This window comes from Onthophagus taurus, unplaced genomic scaffold (assembly GCF_036711975.1).
Source record: "Onthophagus taurus isolate NC unplaced genomic scaffold, IU_Otau_3.0 ScKx7SY_15, whole genome shotgun sequence".
In the NCBI taxonomy this organism is placed as follows: Eukaryota; Metazoa; Arthropoda; class Insecta; order Coleoptera; family Scarabaeidae; genus Onthophagus; species Onthophagus taurus.
In genome coordinates, this window is record NW_027248940.1 from 4,496,386 (window position 1) to 4,524,335 (window position 27,950).

The window sequence follows — 27,950 nt, forward strand, 5'->3', positions numbered from 1 at the left end:
CTCACCGATTTCGATGCAATTTGGTACAGTCATAGAATGGGCCAAAATAAGGTTCGTACATTTTTTTATACGTGCGGTAAAAGCCCCTGGGGCGAGTTATAGGGGTTGAAAGTTTGGAGAAAAAGTACGTTTTCACTTATATTTTAAAAATGAAAAGTGCTATCAAAATTTGGTAAATTGTAACTGATATTCATTTTAAAAGAGCTTTCTTTTGATGTATCACACATATACCAGAGGGTTAAGAAGGGCGAACTACCCCTATTTTTTTGGAATTATTTAAAAACCACCCTATCGATTTTGGCGGCATTAAGTATACTTCCAGCACGTTCAAAAATATTAGTTAAGGGTTTTTTCCCATTCGCTCTAGATCATCCCCAGCGAAGTTACGGGGGTTAACATGTAACCACTTTTCGTAAGAATGATGTGATAAAATTGTCAGGTATTTTGAAAATACTTTAACAAAACCGTAAATTAGTCGCACAATAAAATGTTTAATGTAAAATAAGGCATAATACACCATTTAGGGGTGGTTGGGGTTAACCACCCCCTTAAAAATTAATTCTATCCCGGGCATTACTTGTTGATTACGGCGAAATTTGGTACTGTGTTTGTTTTATATAGTTTATTAGTTTATTTTTATTCTACATAATGTTGCCAAAAATACACCTACCAAAAACAAATTGGAAATGTTGATCGAGTAAAAACTTTAGCAAAAGATTTCGTTAAAGAGGCAAAGCTACAAATCCAAATATATGGACCTGAAAACACCTACAATTCGGATCAGAGCGGTTTTAACTTGGAATTCCATTCGGGAAGAACATTAAGCGATTTAGGAGTTAAAACCGTAGAAAGTGTGGTCCAGTCGGTGTCATCTACAACGCACAGTTACACAATTCAACCCGTAATATCTGCTGATGGGAAACTTCTTTCTCCACTTTTTATTGTTTTAAAAGAACCCTCTGGCAGCTTTGGACCGAGGGTAGCAAATACAATGTTTAAAGCAGACAATATATACGTTTTGGCATCAAAATCTGGAAAGTTAACTTCAGAACACATGAAAAATTGGCTCCAAAATGTATATTTTCCAAATACTGGTTCTAAATCATTATTATTATTAGATTCTTGGAGTGGCCATTGTCCTGAAGTTATTAGTGAAATAACTCCATCAGGTACTAATTTTAAACATTTATCTATACCTGCAGGGACAACAGGTCAAATACAGCCCCTAGATGTATTTGGTTTCAGAATATGGAAAAATTTTATTAGAAGATTCTCTGATCAGATTATTCTTTACCAGTATGATGTCAATTTACATCAGAGGGATAACATATTAAAATTGCAATCGTTGACGCATAACCAGTTGGCTTCCCCTCGGTTTATAAATGTTTTTAAATACGCATGGTTTGCAAGTGGCTATATAGAGGAGAGACCAGACCATTTTGAAAATCCCGTGGAAGTTTGCTTTTCGAGTGAGAAGCCAACGTGTGATATCTGTGGGGATATAGCGGTCATAACATGTGCATGGTGTAAAAAATCCTTATGTTTAAAACATTTTTTCCACGACTTTCATTTTTGCCAACACTACGTAGAATAAAAATAAATTTAATATTGAAAATTAATATAATACATAAAAAACGTCAATTAGTAATGTAGAATAAACTTCTTTGGTATATTGAACTATTTTTTTTGTCAGTTGCTTTTTAACTCATAAATAAATAAAATATCTTATTTATCTAGTAGTTTTATATTTATTATTTAAAGAAAATGAGGGTAGTTTACCTCGTGGAACATCGATAGATAGATTTTTAAAAAACAATACCACAGTTACGATGGCAGTTTTCATCTTCGAGGTATAAACAAAAAACTACCCCTAATTTGTAACCCTTATAACCATTTTCAAAAATTTTTACTTCAAATATAAAACAAACACAGTACCAAATTTCGCCGTAATCGACAAATAACGCCCGGGATAGAATTAATTTTTAAGGGGGTGGATAACCCCAACAACCCCTATATGGTGTATTATGCCTTATTTTACACTAAACATTTTATTGTGCGACTAATTTACGGTTTTGTTTAAAGTATTTTCAAAATACCTGACAATTTTATCACATCATTCTTACGAAAAGTGCTTACATGTTAACCCCCGTAACTTCGCTGGGGTTGATCTAGGGCGAATGGGAAAAAACCCTTAACTAATATTTTTGAACGCACTAGAAGTATACTTAATGCCGCCAAAATCGATAGGGTGGTTTTTAAATAATTCCAAAAAAATAGGGGTAGTTCGCCCTTTTTAACCCTCTGCTATATGTGTGACACATCAAAAGAAAGCTCTTTTAAAATGAATATCAGTTACAATTTACCAAATTTTGATAGCACTTTTCGTTTTCAAAATATAAGTGAAAACGTACTTTTTCTCCAAACTTTCAACCCCTATAACTCGCCCCAGGGGCTTTTACCGCACGTATAAAAAAATGTGCGAACCTTATTTTGGCCCATTCTATGACTGTACCAAATTGCATCGAAATCGGTGAGACACAGTTGTGACACTTCCCTTGTCAGTGCAATTATCTTGGTTATTATTATAGGTGGAGTATTATAACTACGACATTATATGGACACTTTTTTACACAGAATTTCATGACATAGTCAAAAAAAATTTTTCGGTTTTAGATTTTGAGATATCATGAGAATTTTCGTTTTTTTAAATGGAAACAACCACTGATTATTCGCTTATTAAATTCGTTATTTTTTTGTGATTACGAAAATGTAGGGTTCGACAGATCTATTTTCTATTGTTTTAGAATAAAGCTAAAAATAAACTTTTTTTATAAAATTTCCATCTACTATCCGTGCAAAAAGTCGAGGCCCCTCACTTTAGAGACCGCTCGATGAAAAAAATTGCGACAAAGTTTGTTGTAATCACTGAACATTTCTACGTAACATATGTTAATTTGAAAATTTTCGGATCCGCGGTTTTCTTTTTATCGCGAGTTAAGTGAAAAAAGTACCGGTTTTTTGACGGTACCGGCAACTTTGTCAACTTTGCGACTTTTTTTCTCGAAAACTATCGTACGAAAAAATTTGAAATTTGGAAAGGTGGTAGTCCGATGTGTTCTTAATAAGTGGCATATTTTATTTTTTCGATATTCCAAATAGTTTCGCGAAAAATCGCGGTTTAGTTAGACTCCGTTATATCCAAAACGGCTGGGCGGATTTCAATGCGGTTTTTACCAAAATATGTCAAATAATGTCGGTTGTCGGATTCCGTTATCAGTTTTTCAAAATTCCTAATTTCCCTAATTTTTTTAGAGCGATTTAATGGAATTACATGTTAAAGAGAAACAGAAATAAGCCATGCGGGGAAAGGTGGGGTTCCGGCCAATCGGAACAGAGTTAAAGAGATGTTTCTATTTACGTAGATAATAGTATATTATTCAACAAGCGTATAATGCCGGCTGTTACCCACTCAGATTCATCTTCGTGGGTAACATCCATTATACGCAAGTTGAATACTATACTTTATCTACAACTATTTAATTTTGAAAAAAAAAATCAAAAAAAGGAAAAAAAAATAAACTTGATAGACATTTCAGACATAACCTCAATATAAGAAAGCTGTCATTTCTGTTAAAATTTTATTTTTTGATTGGTAGGCCGTGTCAGAACTGTGGAATAATGGCTTCATTATTCAACACTTTGTCAGTCATGAGTAATGCGTGTCATTACCCGTCAAAAATCAAATGTATAATGAATAGATAATTCAATAGTTGTAGATAAAATTATTTTATTACAAATTCAATAAGTATGTTTCATTTTTGTATATAAGACATAAATAATGCATATAAATTTAAACAAAATAGCGTGCAACTACTTTGTTCAAAATTTTTAATTTCGTTTTTAATATGTTTCAAGAATAATAATAATTATTATTATAATAAAAATTGATAATGACGCCACATCCCGTCTGAAGCGCAAGAAAGCACACAGAGCAATAATAATAACGCCAGCACCATCTCTTCAACTTTGTTCCGATTGGCCGGAATCTCTCCTCGCATGGCTTATTTCTGTTTCTCTTTAACTTGTAATTCCATTAAATCGCTCTAAAAAAATTAGGGAAATTAGGAATTTTGAAAAACTGATAACGGAATCCGACAACCGACATTATTTGACATATTTTGGTAAAAACCGCGTTGAAATCCGCCAGGTCGTTTTCGAAATAACCGCATCCTACTAAACCGCGGTTTTCCGCGAAACTATATGGAATATCGAAAAAATAAAATATGCCCCACATTAAGAACACATCGGTTTACCAACAGTTCAAATTTGAAAAACTTAAGGCTGTTCAACCGCTAAGAATTTTTATATGTAATCTTCCAAACAATATATCTCGGTTAATATTAGAGCAAAATGCATGATTTTTTCTGCTTTGAAATCAGGAAACAGTACTCTAGTGGGCACGCATGCCAATTTATTTATTTTAAAAAAATATAACAATTAAATTATTTAAATTCGCATAAATTGTATCATTACATTACATTACATAGAATACATATCGAGTAGGCGGACCAACCAACCTTGCACCGTGACCCTAAGGATCTATTATACCCCGATAGATATCGTTATCAAATTTCACCGTGCAGTCCAATGCTCTTAACGAACATTAATACCTTGCTCGGCGAAAGGTCATTCAGATCTTTTGAGGAGATAAACTGCGACCCAAAAATCGAGAATCTGATACGGTTAACGGCAGGGCAGTGGCATAAAACATGCTCAACCGTTTCTGCTTCCTCCGCACATAGTCGGCATTCAACATCGTCGGCTAAACCCAACAAGTTGAGGTGTGCTTTTAATCGGCAGTGCCCAGTAAAAACACCCATTAGAACTTTTATGCTACTACGGGCAAGTCCTAAAATATTCCCGGGTTTGACAGTGGCGATGTTAATAAACACCTTAGCATGTCTCATTCCAGGAGAACTGGTCCACAGTAGGCGAAGTCTCTCTTCAACCCACAGTCCAATCCTATATTTGGCCATCGCAAATGATACACCAACTGCTGGTTCCGGACCCACAAACGCTTCAGCGCTGCCATCTAATTGTATCATTAGCGAAAAAATAATATGCGTGCCCTCTAGAGAAGGTTTCATATAGTATCCATGCAAAATTTCAGAAACCAATCTTTCTTCATAACGCCACAATAATTTTTTGAAAATTTAGTATTAATATTCGAATTTATTCGCTAATTCCAACGTAGCTCCGCCCCTAAAGAATCAAGGTAGCGCCGACTTTGCCAGCATTGTCTGTATTTATATTGTGGTTTTTTTATCGGAAACCAGATGGTAAGAATTAGAATTGCATTCCTTTAAAATAGAAGATCATATTATGTAGGTAGAGGCGAAAACAGTAAAGATCGGTTTTAAAGCTTTACTTGTATTTTTCCTTGCTTCTGTCAACAATTTTATTAGCAGTGTATTTAAAAAAAATAGTAATTATAAATTATTTATTTCTATAAACTTTTTCTTATTTATTTATAAACCATTTTTGTAGTTATAAACAAAAATAATTTAGTATACTTTAGTTATAGTAACTGAGTGACTACTGCTCTTATAAACTCTTAGTGTTTTGTGCTTGTGAGTTATTTGTGAATAAAATGGGCCGAAATAGACGGTATTCTTGTTCGATTACTACGTTACGTAAACGGTAATTAATTTGAAAACTTTTTATGCCGATATCCCTTGAATCAATTAGATAAGTTTTTTTTTACTTGTAGTCTTGGTAAGTTGCGATGGACGAACCGCGCTTCTCGCACTGAGGATGATAGTAATGTTAACAATTTTGATTGGTAATTATTTTTTAGAAAATCTTTAACACAGGTGTCCTATAACATATGGGCATCCTTTTGATAACAGAAACATTATGTAAAAATAACATCATATATAATATACAACACTTTTTTGATACGATTGATACCGAGATCTAATGATGTATTAATACAGATACTAAGATAAAATGTTGTACATTGTTGTACTAAATTAAATTATTAACTATTCTTAATTTACTGTTGCAATTTACAAAATTGTATCAAACTATTTTGAATAATAACAAAGATATCATCAAAAAATACTTCTGGTATAAAAATAATTTATTTTCTGTTTATTTTTACATACCTAACTAGATTACTCCTATATGCTGCATATTCTGGGACACCTGTATAATTATTAGATATAACAATATAAATAATATTTATAATATCATGATATATTATTTTGCAGCGAACTAGATACAGTCACTTTACCAAATTTAGAAATAGACCAACCCAATTGCGATGACAATGTTAATAACAATCATAACATTAGCGGAAAGAGAATTGTAGATATTACATTATTTTGGAATCAAATTAAAGAAATAAAACATGTAGCATCATTCAATTGTACTATAGATTTACGGAAATGTTGAAGAAATATCACAAGACGAATTAATTAGAAGACGAGAGGTGGTATTTAGATTGTTAAACAAAACAAGGGATAAAGCCAGGATAATTGAGGAAGAAACCAGAGGCCAGCATACTAATCCAAATTGGAAACAACATAGATTATTTAGAATAACAGCTTCTAATTTTGGATTAGTTTGCAAGCGAAGGGTATCTACATCCCCAAAGAACTTACTTAAAATTTTATTAGAAAATTCTTTTCGTGGGAACAAAGCGACTCGCTACGGTTGTCAATACGAAAATACCGCACTAAAAGAATTTGAAGCTATTACTGGTTTTCATGTAGACACTTGTGGTTTATATGTTGGTCAAGGGGAGTTCTTCTTTTTGGGTGCGAGTCCAGATGGTATAATCCACAGTAGGAATGTTATACTGGAAATAAAATGCCCGTATAATCTACGCGATATGTCAGTAGAAGACGGGGTACAGGCCAAGAAAATAGATATGTTAGAATTAAGAAATGGTCAATTGAAATTAAAAACACTACATAAGTATTACTACCAAATACAAGGGCAATTGCATGTCACAGAAAAGAAGAAATGTTATTTTATAGTATGGAGCCCAATAGGACCGCCGCATATAGAAGAAATTGACAAAGGTGATGATTTTTGGAATAGAAAAATGAAAGGTCATCTAGCAACTTTTTTTTCCAAACACTTACTAGAGGAAATAATAAAGCAACCCATATAAAATACCAATCAATACATTATGAAACCATAAAATTTGTTTCTAAGTTTTTTGTGTGAAATGGGCCGGAAAACTGAATTTTACGACCTCCTCAGCGGTTGGGAAACCGACGTAGGCCGCCAAAATCTTTTTACCGACTTAGGTCCACTTTTACCATCCTCCTGATAAACTATCTAGAGGATAGTTGCTATGGTTACGGTGGTTTTAAGCGTTCTCATTGGCTAAGAGTTGGATTTATCTATGGGATAAATTTATCAAGAGGTGGTAAAAGTGGGCCTTAGACCACGAAAACGATCGACTAATTGTGTTACAAGCGGACAGCGACTATGGAGATGTGGAATTACCACCACAAGAAGAAATTGATAGAAGACAGTGATAGTCAATTTATTGACAAAAATAAAAGAAGAAGCAGATAGAATAGAAAGAACACACTAGAGGTCAACAGCTTCAAATTATGGAGTAGTGTGCAAAAGAAAACCATCAACACCGCCGAACAAACTTTTAAAATATACCTATTGGGAAATATTTTCGAGGCAACAAATCTACCGAATATGGTTGCCAATATGAAAAAAACAGCAATAGAAGCTTTTCAAATTATTTTTGGCCTACATGTAGATCCATGCGGTTTATAAATACATTAGGTACATCTTTATTAAGGAGAATTTTATTTTTTAGGAGCAAGTCAAGTTGGGGTAATCCATAGCGACAATTCCATAATAGAAGTGAAATGCCCATATTATTTAAGAAACATATCCATAGAAGATGGCATCCGCACCAAAAAAAATAATATTTTTCAACAGCGAAATGAGGAATTAAAATTAAAAACACAATATAATTATTTTTACCAAATACAAGGGCAACTTCACATAACGAAAAAGGAAAAATGTTATTTTGTTGTGTGGACTCCGACAGGACCCGCAATTTTTGGAACTTAAAAATGAAAAATCTGTTAATTTTTAAAAAATTTAAGTTAAATAAAATTATTAAACAACCATTATAATGTTATTGTTGTAATTTTTCTTGATTTCTTTAACTATATCTGAACATTTATGACATTTTTCACCAATAAAATTTTATCTGAAATTATTTTTATGATTTTGAAAAAAATGTGTGTATTGGTTATCATTTTTGATTATAGTAATATTATTGAATGAGTATTTAGTTGTAGGAATTATATGATTGATAGAGATAATAAGTTTTAGAAAAAATGTTTCTTATGATTATCTTCTTCGTATAATATATTAAAAACAAAAGTAAGAGAATGAAAATACATATACATTTTTAATCGTAGTCGTATAATTATCAAATTATTCAAATTTTGAATATAAGAGAATATAAAGGTTTAAAAAAAAAAGTTTAATTCAGATGCCTTGGATTAGGCGATAAAAACATTTAATATAATTATAGTACACATTTCTTCTTTACATCTGTTTAATGACTAACGACAAAAAAAATTCTAACAACTGATCTTGACCAATAGAAAAGCAGAGGAGTTGTCATACCGATATATGCTATCCTTTTTTGAACTTTCGTTTCTCTTTCAACGAATTTATTCCCACGAAACGGTCGAACAGCCTTAAAACAATAAATTTTGATTTTAATAAATCAAAACAACAGAAACATAATATGTTTCACTTACAAAGTGTGCTCAAGCTGATCGCCATTCGCTGCCAAACAGTGCTGAAACCGGCTTCTCACTTCATTATGAGTAACTTTTCTAAGAGTATCACGACTTATCGTATTACAAGCACCACGAATTTTTTGTTTAAGATGTTCAACGTTGTTTATGGGAGTACTATATATAATATTCTTGATTGTGCCCCATAAAAAGAAGTCCATGCAGCTTAAGTCTGGTGACTTAACTGTCCAACGTATTGGGCCAGATCTTCCTATCCATCTCTCAGGATATACACGGTTCATATATTGCGTAACAATTGCAGAATTGTGATAGGGCGCTCCATCCATTTGAAACCATTCATTTTCCTGCATGAGAGGTATATCTTGCAATAAATCGGGCACTTCATTTTTTAAGAAATGGAGAAAGATTGGTCCATTAAAATTGTAATCGGAAAAATATGGATCCACTAAATATCGGTCGATTATGCCGCACCATACATTAATTCCAAAGTGGCCTTGATTTTCGATTTCATTACATTAGGATTTTCAGTGGCCCAGTATCTTTCATTCTGCCTATTTGGAAGTACATTACTCACAAATCGATCCATAAAATGTAATTATATATCCTTCTATTGTAGTCTTCCAATATGGTCATATCCGCTAAAAAATCTATGCGTTTATTACGGTTATCTTCATTTAAAAGCTGCAAGTTCTTCAATTTGTATGCAAAATATCCGTTCTTCTTAAATTGTTTAAACCGACAAGTTGTGTTTATTCAGGTAGTTACACAAGGTGTTATAATCACCTGCATACTTTGAATTGTACTTATAATTTATTTTGTTATTTCTTGTAATTACAGTTGTAAAACACTGCATAATACGTGTTGGTTTATTTGACATAACCTAAAAACCCTACATAAAATTAAGATCGAAGTTTGATTTAAAATACAAACTTACACATGTATCTCAGCAATTAATGAGAAATTATATTTAGAGAATTTTCCTAACTATAGGTTATATAAAACAAATAAAGTTTTATATGTTTATAATGGTCAAAAAGTTAAACCAAAAAGATGTAAACTTTAATTTTTTTGTGATTAGAAATGGTGGCCCACCAATCGTTGGTAGAGTTTTTCATTTCACGACTGTTTTTAAACCAAATTAACAAATGGTATTATGTGAAAGTATCTTTTCTATATTGTTTAATTAATTAAATACTCTATGCAGTTATTTTTGTATAAAAATTTATTTTTAATAATCTGTTTTAAATTAAATTAACAAAATAGTGCTTATTTTCAACGCACGAAATTATTGGCACAGTTAAAAAACAACTATTTTAAAACTGCCTTAAACTAAATTAGTATTTTGTAGGTAACCCTTTTTGTTTGATAACGGCCTCCAAACGCCTTGGCATGGAGTGAACCAAATTTTGGGTTGTTTTCTGCTCAATATTGTACCACTCCTCTAACAATGCCTGTTTCAGCTCCAACCTGTTAGTAATTGGAAGCTTTTTGACCCGTCTATCCAATTCCTCCCACAAATGTTCAATCGGATTAAGATCTGGAGACTGCGGTGGGTGTGGTAAGACATGTGGGGTATTATATGCCAGCCACATACGCACGATATGAGCCGAATGCTTTGGGTCATTATCGTGTTGAAATGTGTACGTGGGCGACAAATTTAACTTTTTGACACTTTTATGGAGGTTTTCTTTTAAAATATTTAAATAAACTGACTTATCCATAATACCGTCTATAAATACTAACTCGCCTACCCCTGCAGCTGACATGAAGCCCCACACCATCACCCCTCCTCCACCATGTTTCACTGTTGGTGCAAGGTTTTCTTTATCAAACGCTGTATTGGCTCTTCTCCATACTTTAATACGACCATCAGATCGGAAAATGTTGAACTTACTCTCATCTGAGAATAGTACTTGATCCCAGAATGTATTTGGTTTATTCTTATATTCCTTTGCGTACGCCAGGCGCTTCTTTTGGTTACGTACAGATATTAGTGGCTTTCGCCTCGCAACACGCGCACTATAACCAGCCTCGTGTAGTACTCTTCTGACGGTTATGGGATGAATATCTTTACCAAAATCTTGTTTTACTTCAGTAGCAATCTGTGTTGACGTTATTTTTGGATCTGCTTTGACTTTTCGGATAATCTGCTTGCGTTCCCGATCGTTTAATGTTCGGGGACGGCCAGTACGCTTAATACTTTTGAAATTTGATGCTTTTTTAAATCGGTCAATAACACTGCGAATAGTATATCGGCTTCTGTTCGTTATTTCCCCAATTTCAGTATACGATCTGCCTTGGTTGTGCAAATGAAGAATTATTTTGCGCTCTGATTCTGTTGTTTCTTTCTGTTTTCGACCCATTTTCATATTTAACTAATACTTTAGTTGATAAAGACAAGATGGAATTCGATTTAAAAATTAAATTAACTGTCAATAGGGGGAAATACGAACACACAGTTAGGATATTTGACATTTTGGCTAAGCATATAATGTACAGCTCTGTTCAGATTTAATGCGAATCGTGCGCTGTTAGCTCCGACATGACGCTGGTACTGGAAGAAGACGGAGACATCTTTTGTTTCTATTCAATTCGATTTCTGAGACTAAAGGAAGTTACCCTCTTCCTTAACCCAGGTAAAACTGTCCCAGTTTGAAGTGGGCCGAAGAATGGATCACCGTTTTTTTAAATGTGTTAATTTTATTTTATTTTAAATCTTTTTTGATATTTTTAAGAACAACAAATACACGATTTTTTATATGTTCATCTAATAAATGATTTTAGAGTATTTCTATAAATAAAACGTCAGATAAAAATCTCAGTAATATAATTAATATAATATAAAACTTATAAATAAAGCTTTATGAAACTCTCCTTCAAATTTTAAATAGAATTATTCAATATCAAAATTAAGTGCATTCAAATTTGTCCGTTTTCTTAAATACAACATGCCTCGTATTCCTGGTCAACGAGAGTCAGGTTTGACTTGACTACGAGGCGAGCAACCTTGTATCCAGAAGGGATCATCACGATTGTCCAAGACAATTCACCCGTGCATTCTTCAAGAATTGTTCATGATTGGTTTGACGATCATAATGAGGTTAGGCGAATACCCTGGCCAGCGCGGTCACCTGATCTTAACCCAATCGAAAATCTATGGGCTTTAAATTCGATGTCCACCAGATTGCAATGTTGCATAGAGAATAATGGGTATTATACAAAATACTGATAATATTTGATGGTATAATGGACCTTATAGAATTCTCCCCAATTAGATTATTATAATATTTATTATATTTTATATGTATAATAATATATTATATTTTTTGTTATATAGGAGTATTATATTTTATTATATTGATTTTTGATTTTATTATATTAAAATAGTTTGCGATATATTTCAATATATAGTTTATATATAACTTACTATCAATATATAATTTTCATTTACTATAGGAATGGGGTCATACACGATTTTTTTTTTATTATATTTTCTGAAAGTTTGTATAAAAATATAGTTACCGTTTGTTTAGGCAACCCAAATAACGAACCAAATTTTATGTAACCATGACAATTTTGTCGATTTTCAAATGTTACAAATAAAACAAGCAGCCATTATTGTATTCGTTATTAAAACGACGCCTTTTATTCGATCCTCTGAAGAACTTAACTTAGAACCCCAATTCAAGTAAGAAATTTCCAATTTTCCTTTCGAACCAACACCTACAATTATTCCCGACATTTGTCGCGCGAACATTTGGTCCTTCGAGCCGGATTGTCGGTATTACCGGATTGTCGGTATTTTCTCTTTTCCCCGGTTATCGGAAACATCTTCGCCAGCGTGCGTTGTTGGGCCCTTCGTTGCCGCGCTTTAATTCCCGGTACCTTGGGGTGATCCGGACGCACGACGCTGTTTCCGAGATTCCTTTTCCCTTAATTTATATTTAATTTCGTTTATTTTGAATTTATTTATTCACCATGACAACGACAACTGATAAATTACAAAAGGCCGTTTTAAAAAGGACTAGTTTGCTTAATAGATTAAATGAAACTCTTACCTACGGCCAAAACTTGATCTCGGAAGAAGATAAATGTATCTTTTCTGCACGGGCAGACCGCGTTGATACTGTTTATGATCAATTTCAAGACATTCACAACCAGATCATGGGTTTTATCTCAGATGGTGACTTCCCACAACATGATGAGGTAAGGAAAGAAGTTGATAAAGCTTATTTTACCATCAAATCGATCCTTATAAAAAATAAATCGTCACCTGCACCTATTCCTATTCCGCAATCATGTCCAAAACTAAACAAAATCATAATTCCTGTTTTTGACGGCAATTACAAAAATTGGCCGACCTTTTTCGATTTATTTAATACAATGATTAATGACAATGATTCATTATCAGCCGTAGCCAAATATCAATATCTTCTCACTTCACTGTCCGGAGAAGCGTTAAATTTAATAAAAGGTCTTCCTGTGACCAATGACAACTATATAATTGCCTATAACTCGTTAAAGGGGAGGTACCAGAATAAACGTCATCTTGCTACTTTATATTTTAACGAGATCGTTGCTCTGAAACCAATACAAGAAGAGTCATCGAAATCTTTTAGGTTTTTAATAGATACCTTCAAAGAAAATATAGACGGTTTTCGGATGCTTAATTTTCCCGTTGATCAATGGGACTTTCTTTTGTTTAATATTCTTCTTCAGAAGTTAAACATTTCTACAAAAACCAAGTTTGAATCCGAACATACCACCTTTGAAATTCCAACATACCTTCAATTAATTAATTTCCTAGAAAACCAAGCAAAGGCTTTCGATTCAGTGTTACTCACATCTGATAAACTTTCCATGAACAAAAACAAACCTTTTCAAAATTATCGTGGCAAAACATCGGTTAACCTCAAAACTGAAGATGTAAAACTATCTTTTAAATGCATATTATGCCCAGAATCACATTCAATATATCGTTGTTCTAAGTTTCTTGCAAAATCAGCTTCAGAAAGATTATCCATAGCAAGAGATCACAATCTCTGTCGCAACTGCTTAAACAAAAATCACAATACAAGTTCTTGTACATCCAATTATCGCTGTCATTCCTGCGATCAACGTCATCACACATTGCTACATTTTGAAACTAAGAAGCAACCAACTATGCATGTAGGGACGACTGCATGTAATAATGGCAACGTATCCATAGAAGGCGCTAATCATCAGGTCATTTTACCTATCGCGTTCGTACAGATTCGTGATCATTTTGGTCGACTTCATTTGGCAAGAGCTTTATTAGACTCCGGGAGCATGTCTAATTTTATTACCACCAAACTATCGCAAAGACTTCGGTTGCCACGTAAAAGTCATTCATTGGAGATTCATGGATTGAACTCTATGACATCAATTTGTAATAAGGGCATCGTTAATTGCAAGATTCAATCTTGTCAATCCCAAAATTTCTCTTGTGATCTGAAAGCCATTGTTACTCCGTCTATTTGTTCTGCTCAACCTTCATTATCACGTATCATTAATTCTTACGATCATCTTAAATGTTTGGATTTTCATCCTGAACATAATACCTCAGTCAAAGATGTTGATCTACTATTGGGAGCAGAATTAGTTCCTCAAATTTTTACTGGTGGTCGTGTCTGCGGTGGTCAGAACGATCCTATTGCTTTACATTCCGTCTTTGGATGGATATTAATGGGAAAATCTCAATTATCGACATCGACTTCATTATCAACTTGCGTTTCTACGACTGATGATTCTATTGATTCAGTAATTCAACGTTTTTGGGAATTGGAATCAATTTCTGAAAATAAAACAATGTCTTTAGAAGAAGAACAATGTGAAGATCACTACAAGAATACTTATCGACGAGACGTATCCGGAAGATTCATCGTATCTTTACCCTTCAAGAAGGATGAATCTGTTCTGGGAAATTCATACAACATCGCCTTAAAAAGATTTACTTTATTGGAAAATCGCCTACTGAAAAATGTGTCGTTACATAAAAAATACGTTGATTTCATGAGAGATTATCTTGAGACTAATCATATGTCCCTCATTCCTTCTCCAGATATTACGTCTATTAAATATTATATTCCTCATCATTGCATAATTCGTGATGATAATCAATTGTCAAAATTTAGAGTAGTCTTTGATGCCTCTGCGTTATCATCTAATGGCAAATCGTTAAATGATGTTCTGTTGATTGGTCCAAAATTGCAACAGAGTATCGTTAATATTTTAATCAATTTCCGATTTTTTAAATACGCATTCACTTGTGATATTCAGCAGATGTACCGGCAGATTTTAATCTCCCCTTCAGATCGAACATTTCAAAACATTTTATGGCGTTTTTCCCCTGAAGAACCGGTACAGTCATATCAATTAAACACGGTTACTTATGGCGTTTCTTCAGCACCGTTCTTAGCTCTCAGAACAATTCTTGAATTGGCTAATGTGTACTCAAATGACTATCCTAAAGCTTCCCATGTACTGAAACACAACGTTTACGTTGATGACATTGTCACTGGAGCTTCCACTATTAATGAGACACTTACGCTACAACAAGAATTAATAAACCTTCTCAACAAAGGCGGGTTTAAATTAAGAAAATGGGCCAGTAACAACCTTGATGTTCTAACTGCGGTTTCCGAATCCGATTTACAACGACCCATCTCCATGGACTATGATGAAACATGTTCCGTTAAGGTCCTCGGTCTTCAGTGGGATCCTTGCTCCGATCAGTTTTCCTTTTCATATACATCCCATGAATCACCTTGCAATAAGAGAACCATCTTATCAGACATTGCTAGGATTTTTGATCCGCTCGGATTTCTAACACCATGCACATTTAAAGCCAAGCATTTCATTCAACAATTATGGTCCCTTCATCTCGATTGGGATGAATCGCCCCCGTCAAGCATCCATTCCGAATGGAAAACCTTTAAACATAATCTTAGTTTATTATCCGATATTCATTTACCTCGTTTGATCATTCCTGATCAACCCGAACACATCCAACTTCACCTTTTCTGTGATGCATCGCAAACGGGTTACTGCGCTGTCGCATACCTTAGATGTTCCACATCCAATCTCATAACGACTTCGTTCGTTTGCGCCAAATCACGTGTGGCCCCTTTAAAGACGATTTCAGTCCCTCGACTGGAACTTTGTGGAGCCACCTTGTTGGCCGATTTATTTTCATCAATCACCAACACACTGTCGAATTTACCTGTCGATTTAGTCGTTGCGTGGACCGATTCACAAGTGGTACTTCACTGGCTTCATTCAGCTCCGTGTAGATGGAAAATCTTCGTAGCCAACAGAGTCTCTCATATACAAAACGCATTACCTCCCTCATCGTGGCGTTATGTGCCTTCTCATGATAATCCAGCCGATTGTGGTTCCCGTGGTTTATGTCCAAGTCAATTGTCATCTTTTAATCTTTGGTGGAATGGTCCATCATGGTTGAAAGAAGATTCCGATCAGTGGCCAGTTAACCCCATTTTCAAATATGAAAATAATGAAGCAATTGCTAAAGAGAGCAAACCTATTTTAGTAAATTGTGGGGAAAATCAAACACATTTTCTGGATCACTTACTTACTAAATTTTCTTCCTTATCAAAAATCCAAAGAATTATTTCGTACATAAGACGGTTTATTCTACTTTCTAAGAAAAACCGCAACGTTAATTTATTCTCATCATTTTCACAATTTGAACTGCAAGATTCACTTCATGTTCTCATAAAACATGTTCAAAATCAACATTTTTCGTGTGTCTTCAATGCTCTTATCAAAAACCAGTTGGTAACAAAACCCTTTCGTAAACTCACACCCTTCATCGATCGTGACGGGTTGCTCAGGGTGGGTGGACGATTAAGACATTCGGATATACCATACGAACATAAACATCCTTTATTACTGCCGTGTGATTCAAGACTAAGTGAATTAATAATCGAAACAATTCATCGTGAATATTTACATCCTGGTCAACGCACCCTTCATGGATTATTGGCTCAACGGTATTGGATCCTGTCTCCGCGAAGAGCAATCCATCGCGTGTTATTTAAATGCATCAGATGTTTCCGGATGAATCCACGGCCACAAGTTCCATTGATGGCCGGCCTACCAAAGTACAGAATATCAGAAGTGAAGGCATTCTCAGCAGCAGGAGTCGATTTTGCAGGTCCCATACGCACTACCATGAACTGATCACGGGGATCTCGTTCTGTAAAATCGTATCTGTGTATTTTTCTTTGTATGTCTACTAAAGCTGTTCATCTGGAGTTGGTTACAGATCTTACGACTGATGCTTTCATCGCGGCTCTCCGAAGATTCCTCTCTAGAAGAGGGAATTGCATCAATTTGTATAGTGACCAAGGAACTAATTTTATTGGAGCGAACAACAAGTTAAAAGAGATTGCCGAAGCTACTGGTTCGACTTTCGGCATTCAGTGGCATTTCCACCCTCCAGGAGCACCTCACTTTAACGGATTGGTTGAAGCTGGGGTCAAATCTGTGAAGAGTCATTTATTAAGAGTAATTGGAGAACAAATACTTACCTTCGAAGAAGTGTACACGGTGATAACTCAAATCGAAGCAGTGTTAAACTCAAGACCGTTATGCCCTTTGTCAAGCGATCCCAACGACTTGCTGCCCTTGACACCATCACATTTTTTATGTTTGGAACCGTTAAATGTGGAATTACCTAGTCCAGACTTTACCAAGAGTCCAATAAACCGTCTCGACCGTTGGAATTTGCTGCAGCGTATGGTACAAGATTTTTGGGGCCGTTGGCGGACTGAATATCTACATACCTTGCAGCAACGTATGAAATGGAACAAAATCACTCCTATGATTAAAATGGGAGACATGGTGGTCATTAAGGATGAACAGCGTCCCCCATTGCAATGGACGATCGGACGCGTAGTGGAAATGCATCCAGCGCAAGATGGCGTTGTACGGGTAGTGGTTGTGAAGACCGCTAACGGAAGATTAATGCGCCCCGTCGCAAAGTTATCTGTATTACCCGTCAATTGAATTTTGTATTTTATTTCTTTTCGCTATTTATTTATTTGTTTTCTTTTTTAATTCATCATTGTATTTTGTATTGTTATTATTATTCAAATATTAATTGTTAAAAAATAATATTTTTTGGTGGGTGGAATGTTTAGGCAACCCAAATAACGAACCAAATTTTATGTAACCATGACAATTTTGTCGATTTTCAAATGTTACAAATAAAACAAGCAGCCATTATTGTATTCGTTATTAAAACGACGCCTTTTATTCGATCCTCTGAAGAACTTAACTTAGAACCCCAATTCAAGTAAGAAATTTCCAATTTTCCTTTCGAACCAACACCTACAATTATTCCCGACATTTGTCGCGCGAACACCGTTATTTTTTTTTTGAATATTTTCGAACAAAATCATTGCTAAAAAAATTGTTGAAAATTTATATACCCATTTGCGCTTTTAAAATTCCCGCGTTGATGACGTACGTATCCACCTTTGCGTCCCCTGCTCCCCGCTCAAATGCGAGAAAGAGATGAACGTCATTTAGGTTGTATTGAAAAGAGATAGAGTGTTTGTAGGTTATGTTTATTATGTTTTGTTCATGGATGTAATAGAGACACTCTATTACATCCATGGTTTTGTTTTGACACTGTCACACCGCAAGCGCTATCTAACGGACAATTTAACTTGTTTTAGGCAGCGCGGTTCCTACGTCACAGAAAAGCCGCGAAATTATTTCGTTTGAATATTTGCTATTTTTCACTTCAAATTACGCAAAATATAAAATTGATCAAAATATTTCTTTTACTTTGTGTTCATGCATATACTTGCATATATCGTTTGACGTAAAAATTTTCTCTAAATTTAATAAGTGTGTATAACCCCATTGTGTAAAGTAAATGGATTGCTTATACTTATTTATTTTCTTAATTTATTCGTTTGTGATTCAGTCATCTTGGCCATAAATCACATTGCCTGTTCGGAATTTTTACAACACTACAGAACAGGTAAAACCTGGATTGACTGCCGCGTGAACGTAGGTCGTTTCTAGTACAATTTTACGCCTCTACGAGCGGCTCTTTTCGCATTATATCTGAACAGAACTGTACGTTTGTACCAATTGTTAAGTGTGCCAATAATTTTGTGCGTTGTAAATAAATACTATTTTGTTAATTTAATTTAAAACAGATTATTAAAAATAAATTTTTATACAAAAATAACTGCATAAGGTATTTAATCAATTAAACAATATAGGATAAATACTTTCACCTAATACCATTTGTTAATTTGGTTTAAAAACAGCCATAAAACGAAAAACGATTGCTGTGCCAATAATTAAGTGTGGCACTGTAGATTAGTCAATGAAGGAATACTAGAACCCGTTTCATTTTGTAAGTGGGGAACGCCAATTGTTCCTATTATAAAAAAAGATGGATCAGTGCGCATATGTGGAGATTTTAAGGTGACAATAAATCCATGTTTGGAAATAGAAAGATATCCAATTCCCAGAATTGACGAACTTTTAAATTCAATGCAGGGTAGTGTTATATTTTCCAAAATAGATTTGTCTCAAGCATATCAACAAATATTATTAGAAGAAAATTCCAGAGAATTAACAACAATCTCAACACATAAAGGGTTGTTTAAATACACGAGGTTGCCATTCGGTATAACTTCAGCACCGGCTCATTTTCAAAAAGTTATGGAAAGTTTGTTACAAGGTTTAGATTGTGTAATATGTTTTTACGATGATATTTTTATTGGAGGAAAAAACTTAACTGAACATATTGAAAATTTGAAAGCGGTTTTAAATAAACTTGAAAAAGCAGGATTTAAAATTAGAAATGATAAATGTATATTTTTCGAAAGTGAAATTTGTTATTTGGGTTACAAAATTGATAAAGATGGGTTACATACGACAAAAGAGAAAATAAAAGCAATTCAAGATGCCCCAATTCCCAAGTCGGTAATCGAATTAAAATCATTTTTAGGGCTAGTAAATTATTACGCAAAATTTGTTCCAAATTTGTCAACGATTTTGTACCCTTTGTATCAGTTATTACAAAAGAACGCCAAATGGGTTTGGTGTAATCAGTGTTCTCAAGCTTTTAATCAAGTTAAAGATATTTTAATTTCTGCGTCCGTTTTGGTACATTTCAATCCGGATCTGCCGCTTCAATTAACATGTGACGCTAGTAATTATGGTGTAGGTGCGGTGTTAGCACATATTTTTCCGAATGGGGAAGAAAAACCTATAGCTTTTGCATCAAAAAAGTTAAATTGAGCTGAAATGAGATATTCGCAAATAGAAAAGGAAGCGTTGGGTATCATATTTGGCGTCAGTAAATTCAATCAGTTTTTATATGGTAATAAATTTACATTAGTTACTGACCATAAACCTTTAGTAACCATTTTTAATCCAATCAAGGGAATTCCGACCTTTTCCGCTAATCGGCTTAGACGTTGGGCTGTTATTCTTAGTAATTATGATTATAATATAAAATATGTAAAATCAGAGAAGAATATTGCAGATTCGTTATCAAGAATACCAATTAAAGATGATACAAAATTAATTGATAAATGTTCAGTTGACTATATAAATTTTTTTGAAGGTAGTGACATGTCAATAGATTATGAGCATATTAAAAATGAAACTGGTTTAGATAGAATTTTGAAAGAGTTAAAAAAATTTATTAAATATGGTTGGAATAATAAAGAAATAAATAAAGAGATATTTTAACTTTCGTAATGAATTAACAATAAACTATGGAGTGATTTTGTGGAATAACAAAATTGTGGTTCCATATACGCTTCGGCGAAAATTATTAGATGAATTACATTCTATTCATATGGGAGCTGCTAAAATGAAAGAAATGGCGCGTAATTACTTTTGGTGGCTTGGATTAAACAGTGATATAGAGAAAAAAGCACACAATTGTGAAAATTGTAGAGCAGTTAAAGATAATCCACCGAAGCATCAACTTCATTTATGGGAATGGCCACGGGAACCTTGGTCTAGATTACATATTGACTATTTTGGTCCTATATATAATAGATATTTTATATATATTTTATAGCGCTATATACCCAGTCGATGGCGTGAGGTCACAGTGAACTTCATACCAAAACCGGGTAAGCTTGATTATTTCACACCGAAATCGTTTAGACCAATCAGTCTCTCCTCCTTTCTTTTGAAAACTCTGGAGAGACTGTGTGATCGCTATATTAGAGATTTCTGACTTCCAACTAAACCAGTAAATCCTAATCAACACGCTTACACTCAGGGCAAGTCCACACTAACGGCTCTTCACTCAGTGACCAGCTTTGTTGGTGGGGCGCTGGACCTAAAGGAGTCCGCCCTGGGGGTTTTCGTAGATATAGAGGGAGCTTTTGATAAAACAACTTTCTCTGGTATTAACGATGCCTTGTTAGAGCATAATGTTCCACCGACTCTTTGTGGTTGGATTGAGAACACTCTTAAACATAGGATAGTTAAGCTTAGGGCTGGCGATGTCAGTCTTCAAGGAGGAGTTACTCGAGGCTGTCCACAAGGGGGTGTACTATCCCCACTTTTGTGGAACCTCACCCTGGATAGCCTCTTGAACCGCCTCGCCGAAGCCAACTTTATCACAGTTGGTTAGGCAGATGATTTAACCATTCTCGTCAAAGGCAAGTATATAAACCTGCTGTTTGACAGGATGCAAGTAGCTCTCAAACTGATAGAGACTTGGTGTGACGAACAAAGACTCTCTGTGAATCCTAAGAAGACAGAGTTGATTCTTTTCACACGGATGAGGAAGGTTGGCAATCCCAGAATGCCATCCCTTGCTGATACTCCATTGGTATTGTCAAAAGAAGTTAAATATCTGGGCATCACACTTGACAATAAAATGACATGGAGAGCCCACCTAGATAATAGAGTAAAAAAAGCGTACGTTGCATTCGGTCAATGCCGGAGGGCTATAGGTAAGACATGGGGTTTGTCACCCAGAAATGCCCTCTGGATTTACACGGCTGTAATCCGACCTATGCTTACTTATGGTGCAGTAGTATGGTGGTCAAAGACCCTACAGTCTACATCCACTACTGCACTTAATAAAGTACAGAGACTTGCGTGTTTGTATGTTACAGGTGCACTGCAGCCATGGAAAACATGTTAAACCTAACGCCACTTCATTTGTTCATCCAAGAGGTGGCATTGGTGACCATGACTCGACTGCGAGCAGCAGGAATTCTAATGGGTGAGAGAAATAGTAAAAATGCCAATCTCTGGAATGAAATGGTGGATTACTCACCAATTCTGGAGTGTGTAACGGACTTTACACCCCTACAACACATTTTTACGAAGAAATATCTCACCCACCCAAGCTCCACAGAAGTAGAGGTAAAAAACAGCCTTAAAATCTACACTGATGGTTCAAAGAGACGGGAAGGAGCTGGAGCCGGAGTCTTTTCGTACGATCTCCGACTCCACGTATCTGAACCTTTAGGTATAAGTACCACCGTCATACAGGCGGAGTTAATCGCCATACAACTTGCCGCTGACGTTATTGTCAGATCCAACTTGGTAGGTAAGACTTTTACAATTTATACTGACAGTAGACAAGCTATTTTAGCCCTGAGTAGAATAACAATTACCTCAGGACTTGTTATGGGTTGTCATCTGACATTGGAGAAGGCCGCAGTGCATAACTGTGTCATACTTCAATGGATAAAAGGACACTCGACTTGTTCAGGTAACAAGCACGCTGATAGGCTTGCCAAAAGGGCTGCCAAGCGAGCGCCATGTTCGCCTGAACCGATAATCGCTCCGTCCTTATCAACTCAGATTGAGATAATTAAAGATTTTACCCACAAAAAGTTCATGAACTGGTGGAATAGAGTTAAGGGTTGCCATCTGTCTAAGGAAGTATTACATTATCCTTCAGCAGAGGCAGCCTTGTCTTTCGTAAGGCTTGGTAGAAACGCTCTACGAACTGTAACGGGACTCGTCACGGGTCACTGTAAGGTAAACAAGCATCTTTATAACCTCAAGCTTGCTATTAGTCCTCTCTGTCGCCTCTGTAAAGAGAGCGAGGAGACGGTCCGACACATCTTGTGTGAATGCCCCACTCTGCAAGACCTCAGAATGAGAGACTTCGGAGAGGAATGGCCGACCACAGATGGCATCAGGAACACACCTCTGAACTGTATCCTAGCCTTCGGAAATTCCTTAGGCTGGTTGATGTAGCCGGAGACAGTGTAGGAGGATGTACAAGGGGCCCGTTGGGGCCTAGGTGCTGTGTGCGTAGCATACCCTCCGCTTTCCTACATACAATAGATATTTTTTGGTAATAGTTGATGCTCACTCAAAATGGATTGAGGTTTTTCCCACTAGAAATACTACAAGTTCATTCACAAATGAAGTATTAAGTAGTTTATTTGCTAGATTTGGAATTCCACATGTAATTGTTTCGGACAACGGTCCACAATTTACATCTAATGAATTCAAATTATTTTTAAATAAAATGCATATTAAGCATATTACGACAACACCCGATTCACCTGCATCAAATGGCGCTCCTGAAAATGCAGTAAGGACAGTAAAAAACGGTTTACGACGAGCACTTATTGACAAAAATACAAAAAATATATTTTTTGCGTTACAGAACTTTTTTTTTGATTATCGCAATATGCCACATGCAACAACTAAAGAGAAACCTTCTGTTCTTATGTTCAAAAGACATATTAATTTCAGATTTAATATAATGAATCCTAAAATCTATAAAAGGAGTAAGAAAAATTATTCAATAAATAATAATGTAATTAAGCCTTTGCACTCGTATGTCGCCGTAGGAGCGGCAAGATGCGTTTTACCGTTGGGCTCGTATGTCGCCGTATAATCGCCACAATACGTTTAAGCTTTGCACTCATATGTCGCCGTATAGGCGGCACACCATGTTAAACCACTTCAGTTCACATGTGCACCATTTTTGCGTTTTGAATATTACTCAGTTTTATAACTAACACGATTGGGTAAAGTTCGGTGTATTTTTTCGTTATATTTCGAAAAAAAATATTTGAAATGCCCAAGAACTTTTTACAAGATGAAATTGAAAATGAGTTGCAAAGTAGTGACGATAAATTTTATATTGACGCGCCTGAAAATAATAGATTGGATAGTGATAATATTAGTGAAGAAAGTGACTCTAGTAGTGGTAGTGATATTATAGTTACTAAAAGACAGAGAACCATACCTTTACCATCAAGTTCAAGCAGCAGTACAGAAGACGAGAATATAACACAACCTGGCAATTTTGGTCCATGGCAGGACGTCACATGCCACGATCAGGTACCAGACAGGATTCTATTTACTTCTGGGGATAAAATGGTAGGATCACAAATTCCAGATACTTGTACAAAACCCATAGATTTTTTCAAGCTTTTATAACTACGCTAGACATAAAATAGCACAGAAGAGGTTGTCAAAACGTTCTACATGGCACACGTGGGTAGATACTACAGTAGAAGAGTTTACCGCATTTATTGCTGGTTGTCCTAAATATGGGTCCGATAACCGTATCTAATATCCAAGAGTATTGGTCACAACAGTTTAATGCCAAAATACCTTTTTTTAGTAGCATATTTAGAAGTGAACGATTTTTACAAATTTTTTGGATGCTCCACTTGCATGAAAACGATCCAAATGACCAAACTCTTAGGGCTCGAACTCAGAAAGTCAGTCAATATTTAGATTATTTGGACAAACAATTCAAAGAACATTTTGTTCCATCAAGAGAGATATCGGTAGACGAATCTGTTGTTGGATTTAAGGGTAAAATTAGTTTTTTAACTTACAACCCTAACAAGCCTACGAAATGGGGGATAAGAATTTATGTAATGGCGGATGCTTACACCGGGTATGTTTATTCAATTTTGCCGTACTACGGAAGCTTGACATCGGAAGATTTAGTGAGACCTGATTTGCCTGTAAGTACAAGGATAGTGTTACATCTTTGTCAAAAATTATTAGACAATAACCCAAGATGTAAAGGATATCATTTTTACACCGATAGATACTATACTAGCTTGCCACTTGCAGAAGAGTTGTTAAAACTAAATATTCATTTGACAGGCACTATTCAAATAAACCGCAAATTTATACCTGATTCTATCAAAAAACCAACATTTGCCGAAGACAACACATTTGCATGCAGATCAGGTAATTTGATGTTATTGGCATGGAAAGATAAAAGGGTCGTCACCATACTTGCTTCGTGGGATATTTCAGGAACACAGCCTATCAACAGAAGAGTACGTGGAGGCAACTTACAAGTTGTAAATAAGCCAAATGTAGTGGTCAATTACAATAAATTTATGGGAGGTGTCGACCGCGCAGACTCTTATTCAGCGTCATACTCTTTCCTGAGGAAGTCTTTGAAGTGGTGGCGAAAGTTATTTTTCTGGGGACTCGAAATGTCCAGTGTCAACGCATATTTATTATACAAAATTTCACAACGGGGCCAAAACAAAAAACCAATGACACATCTAAAGTTTGTTCGGGAATTGGTTGACGAGATGACAAAAAACTTTCGGCAGGGGTCCAAAACTTCTGGCAGACCATCATCTGTAGATACAGAAGAACGGCTAAATGGTAAATTACATATTTTACGCCAAAATGATGGGAAGAAAAAAGACTGTGCAGTATGTTCTAACCGTAAAGTACAAGGCGGCAGGCGGGAAACTAGGTATATTTGTGACACTTGCACACGTAAGCCTGGACTACATATTGGTGACTGCTTCGAACGGTACCATACACTACAACATTATAAAACGTAATTTTTTGTAGATTGTGTATAAATTTATTTAATGATAATGGTAGTGATTATGATAACGTTAGGTTTTATTTGTGTTTCTCTATCCTCAAGATTTATTATTTTTGTAATCCATTATTTTTTATTTAGTGTTTTTCAAGTTTTTTTTATTTAGTTATTTTTCATGTTATAATTGTAATAAATTATTGTGTTTAATTTGAATAAACATCTGTGTAAAAAAATATTTTTTAAAAAACATCCCATAGTTTTTAACATTAAGCGATTTTTTTTTAATTTTCCCAAATTTTTATTTGGTTTTTACACTAAGTGTATTTACCAAGCAATATTAGCGCATTAAAAAAAAATCCCATATAAAAAAAATTCCGAGTAGACAGATAAGTAGATAAAATAATAGTCCGAGTACAGTGTACTCACAAAAGGACATATATACGAGTGCAAAGGGTTAAAGGCCAAAGGCGACAACTAAAATATAATAACGGATCTAGGAAATGTAATTTTAGCATAGGACAATATGTATTTGTTAAGGATTATAGAATTCCAATGAAAACTAAGTGGGTTAAGGGTAAAATAATTAAAAGAATTGGAAAATGTGTTTATTTATGTAATGTGCCTGAGGTTGGTAAAGTATGGAAACGCCACGCAAATCAAATACAATAATGTAGAAGTGTTGTGAGTTCACTGGCGCCTTTACCTATCACAAACACAAAAGAAAACACTGAAATAATTGAAATTTTTGATGAACAAGTTGCAAGTGTTAATAATAGACCAAAAAGACAAATAAAAGCACCTGAACGACTTGCATATGAATAGATTTTTTTTTTTTAGACGGAGAGAGTATTTGTATATGTATATACTAGATTAGTTTAATTTTTTTTAGGGGGAGAGATGTAGAATACGGTTTATTTTGGTTTATTGTTGTAAGACTGGTTTTTGTGTGTGAACACATGTTTGTCTTGTTACATTTCATTTTTACGTTTAGTCGGAATAAAGTATTGGTAGAGAAAGAATGTATTTTATTACAAATTTTACAAATATGTACGAAATTTATCTTTTACTTCTTTTGCAAAAAGGGTTGAATTTCGAGCATTGGTGTTGTTATTTATGGGTAGTAACTACTCCCCAGAATGAGTGTCCTCATTACGTATATTTCCTTCCCTATATGTTTGCCCCCGGTTCTTACTCAGATAATTATATAAGTAACAGCAAGCCAGAACAATGGTAGCACTTTTTTCGGGGGATAAATTTATCGTAATAAATAAAACTCGAAATCTTGAGGCTAAAATTCCGAAAACATTCTCAACAATCCGTCGAGCTCTGGAAAACCTGAAATTACAAATTTCCTCTTCCAATATTAAGGCCCTTCGGCTATATGGCTTCATTATATTTTCTTTTAAAGGAAAAGCGTCATCTGCTATAAATACGTATGGTACCTTTTCTGGAAAATTTGGTAGTTCTATTGGATCTGGGAGTTTTAATTTGTTTTCTTGAAGTCTTTCATCAAATTTTGTTGCGGTAAAGACTCCACCATCTGAAATTCTACCATTTGATCCAATATCCGCTATTATAATTTCGTAGTTTGGATCAGCTATCAACATCAGCACTACGCTGTGAGTCTTTTTGTAGTTAAAATAGTGGCTACCTGAATTTGCTGGTTTTATAATCGCTACATGTTTTCCATCTATTGCACCTAAGCAATTTGGGAAATTCCATCGGCTATTAAAATTTGATGCGATTTCTTTCCAGGCCTCTTTATTTCTTGGCATCTAGAAATTGCAAAGTATATTTAAATTTACTTTTAAAATTGTATCTTTTAGTATATGAACGTAATTTTAAAATGGTATTTTTAGGCACCAGAAGATTCATTAGAAGCCGAATCAACACAAATAACTCCATCACGTCCAAAAATACAAAAGTTGTCTAATGAAAGAAATGAATTTCTAAAAAAGGCAGTTAAACATTTAGACACAGTAAGTGATGAGGCAGAAATGCTCGGCAAAGTTTGGGCATCGCAATACAGAAAACTTTCCGTTGAGCGGCAACTGTATGCCAAGAAGCATATTGATGACATTCTGTATCATGGTCGCCTTTCAAAACTAGGTCCTTCGCCTACCCCATCAATGACACCATTGCCTTTCGTGAATCCATCATCGTACGACTCAAGTTCAACTACTATGTCGTATATGTGTGAACCAATGCAGACACCATGTTATACAGATGTATCGTCTTTATTAAGCGATACTCAATATCATTAAGATGTTATAATAAATAAACGATAATAATTGTTTACCTAC

At 34.9% G+C, this 27,950-nt stretch overlaps 3 protein-coding genes across 3 annotated transcripts; all 3 read left to right on the top strand.

The window, feature by feature from the left end:
- The first annotated feature begins 5,650 nt into the window (after positions 1–5,650).
- On the top strand, positions 5,651–8,143 carry LOC139432430 (uncharacterized). The gene is made up of 6 exons (XM_071200956.1): positions 5,651–5,700; positions 5,771–5,842; positions 6,273–6,369; positions 6,440–7,179; positions 7,225–7,274; positions 7,835–8,143. The coding sequence occupies exons 1-6, from the start codon at positions 5,651–5,653 to the stop codon at positions 8,110–8,112; spliced, it is 1,287 nt and encodes a 428-aa protein (XP_071057057.1). The 3' UTR covers positions 8,113–8,143.
- A 4,651-nt stretch (positions 8,144–12,794) lies between these two features.
- Positions 12,795–17,039, top strand: LOC139432432 (uncharacterized). The gene has a single exon (XM_071200958.1). It carries the CDS (start codon positions 12,795–12,797, stop codon positions 17,037–17,039), a length of 4,245 nt encoding a protein of 1,414 aa, XP_071057059.1.
- A 48-nt stretch (positions 17,040–17,087) lies between these two features.
- Positions 17,088–17,867, top strand: LOC139432433 (uncharacterized). The gene has a single exon (XM_071200959.1). The coding sequence runs from the start codon at positions 17,088–17,090 to the stop codon at positions 17,865–17,867; it is 780 nt and encodes a 259-aa protein (XP_071057060.1).
- The last annotated feature ends 10,083 nt before the right edge of the window (positions 17,868–27,950 follow it).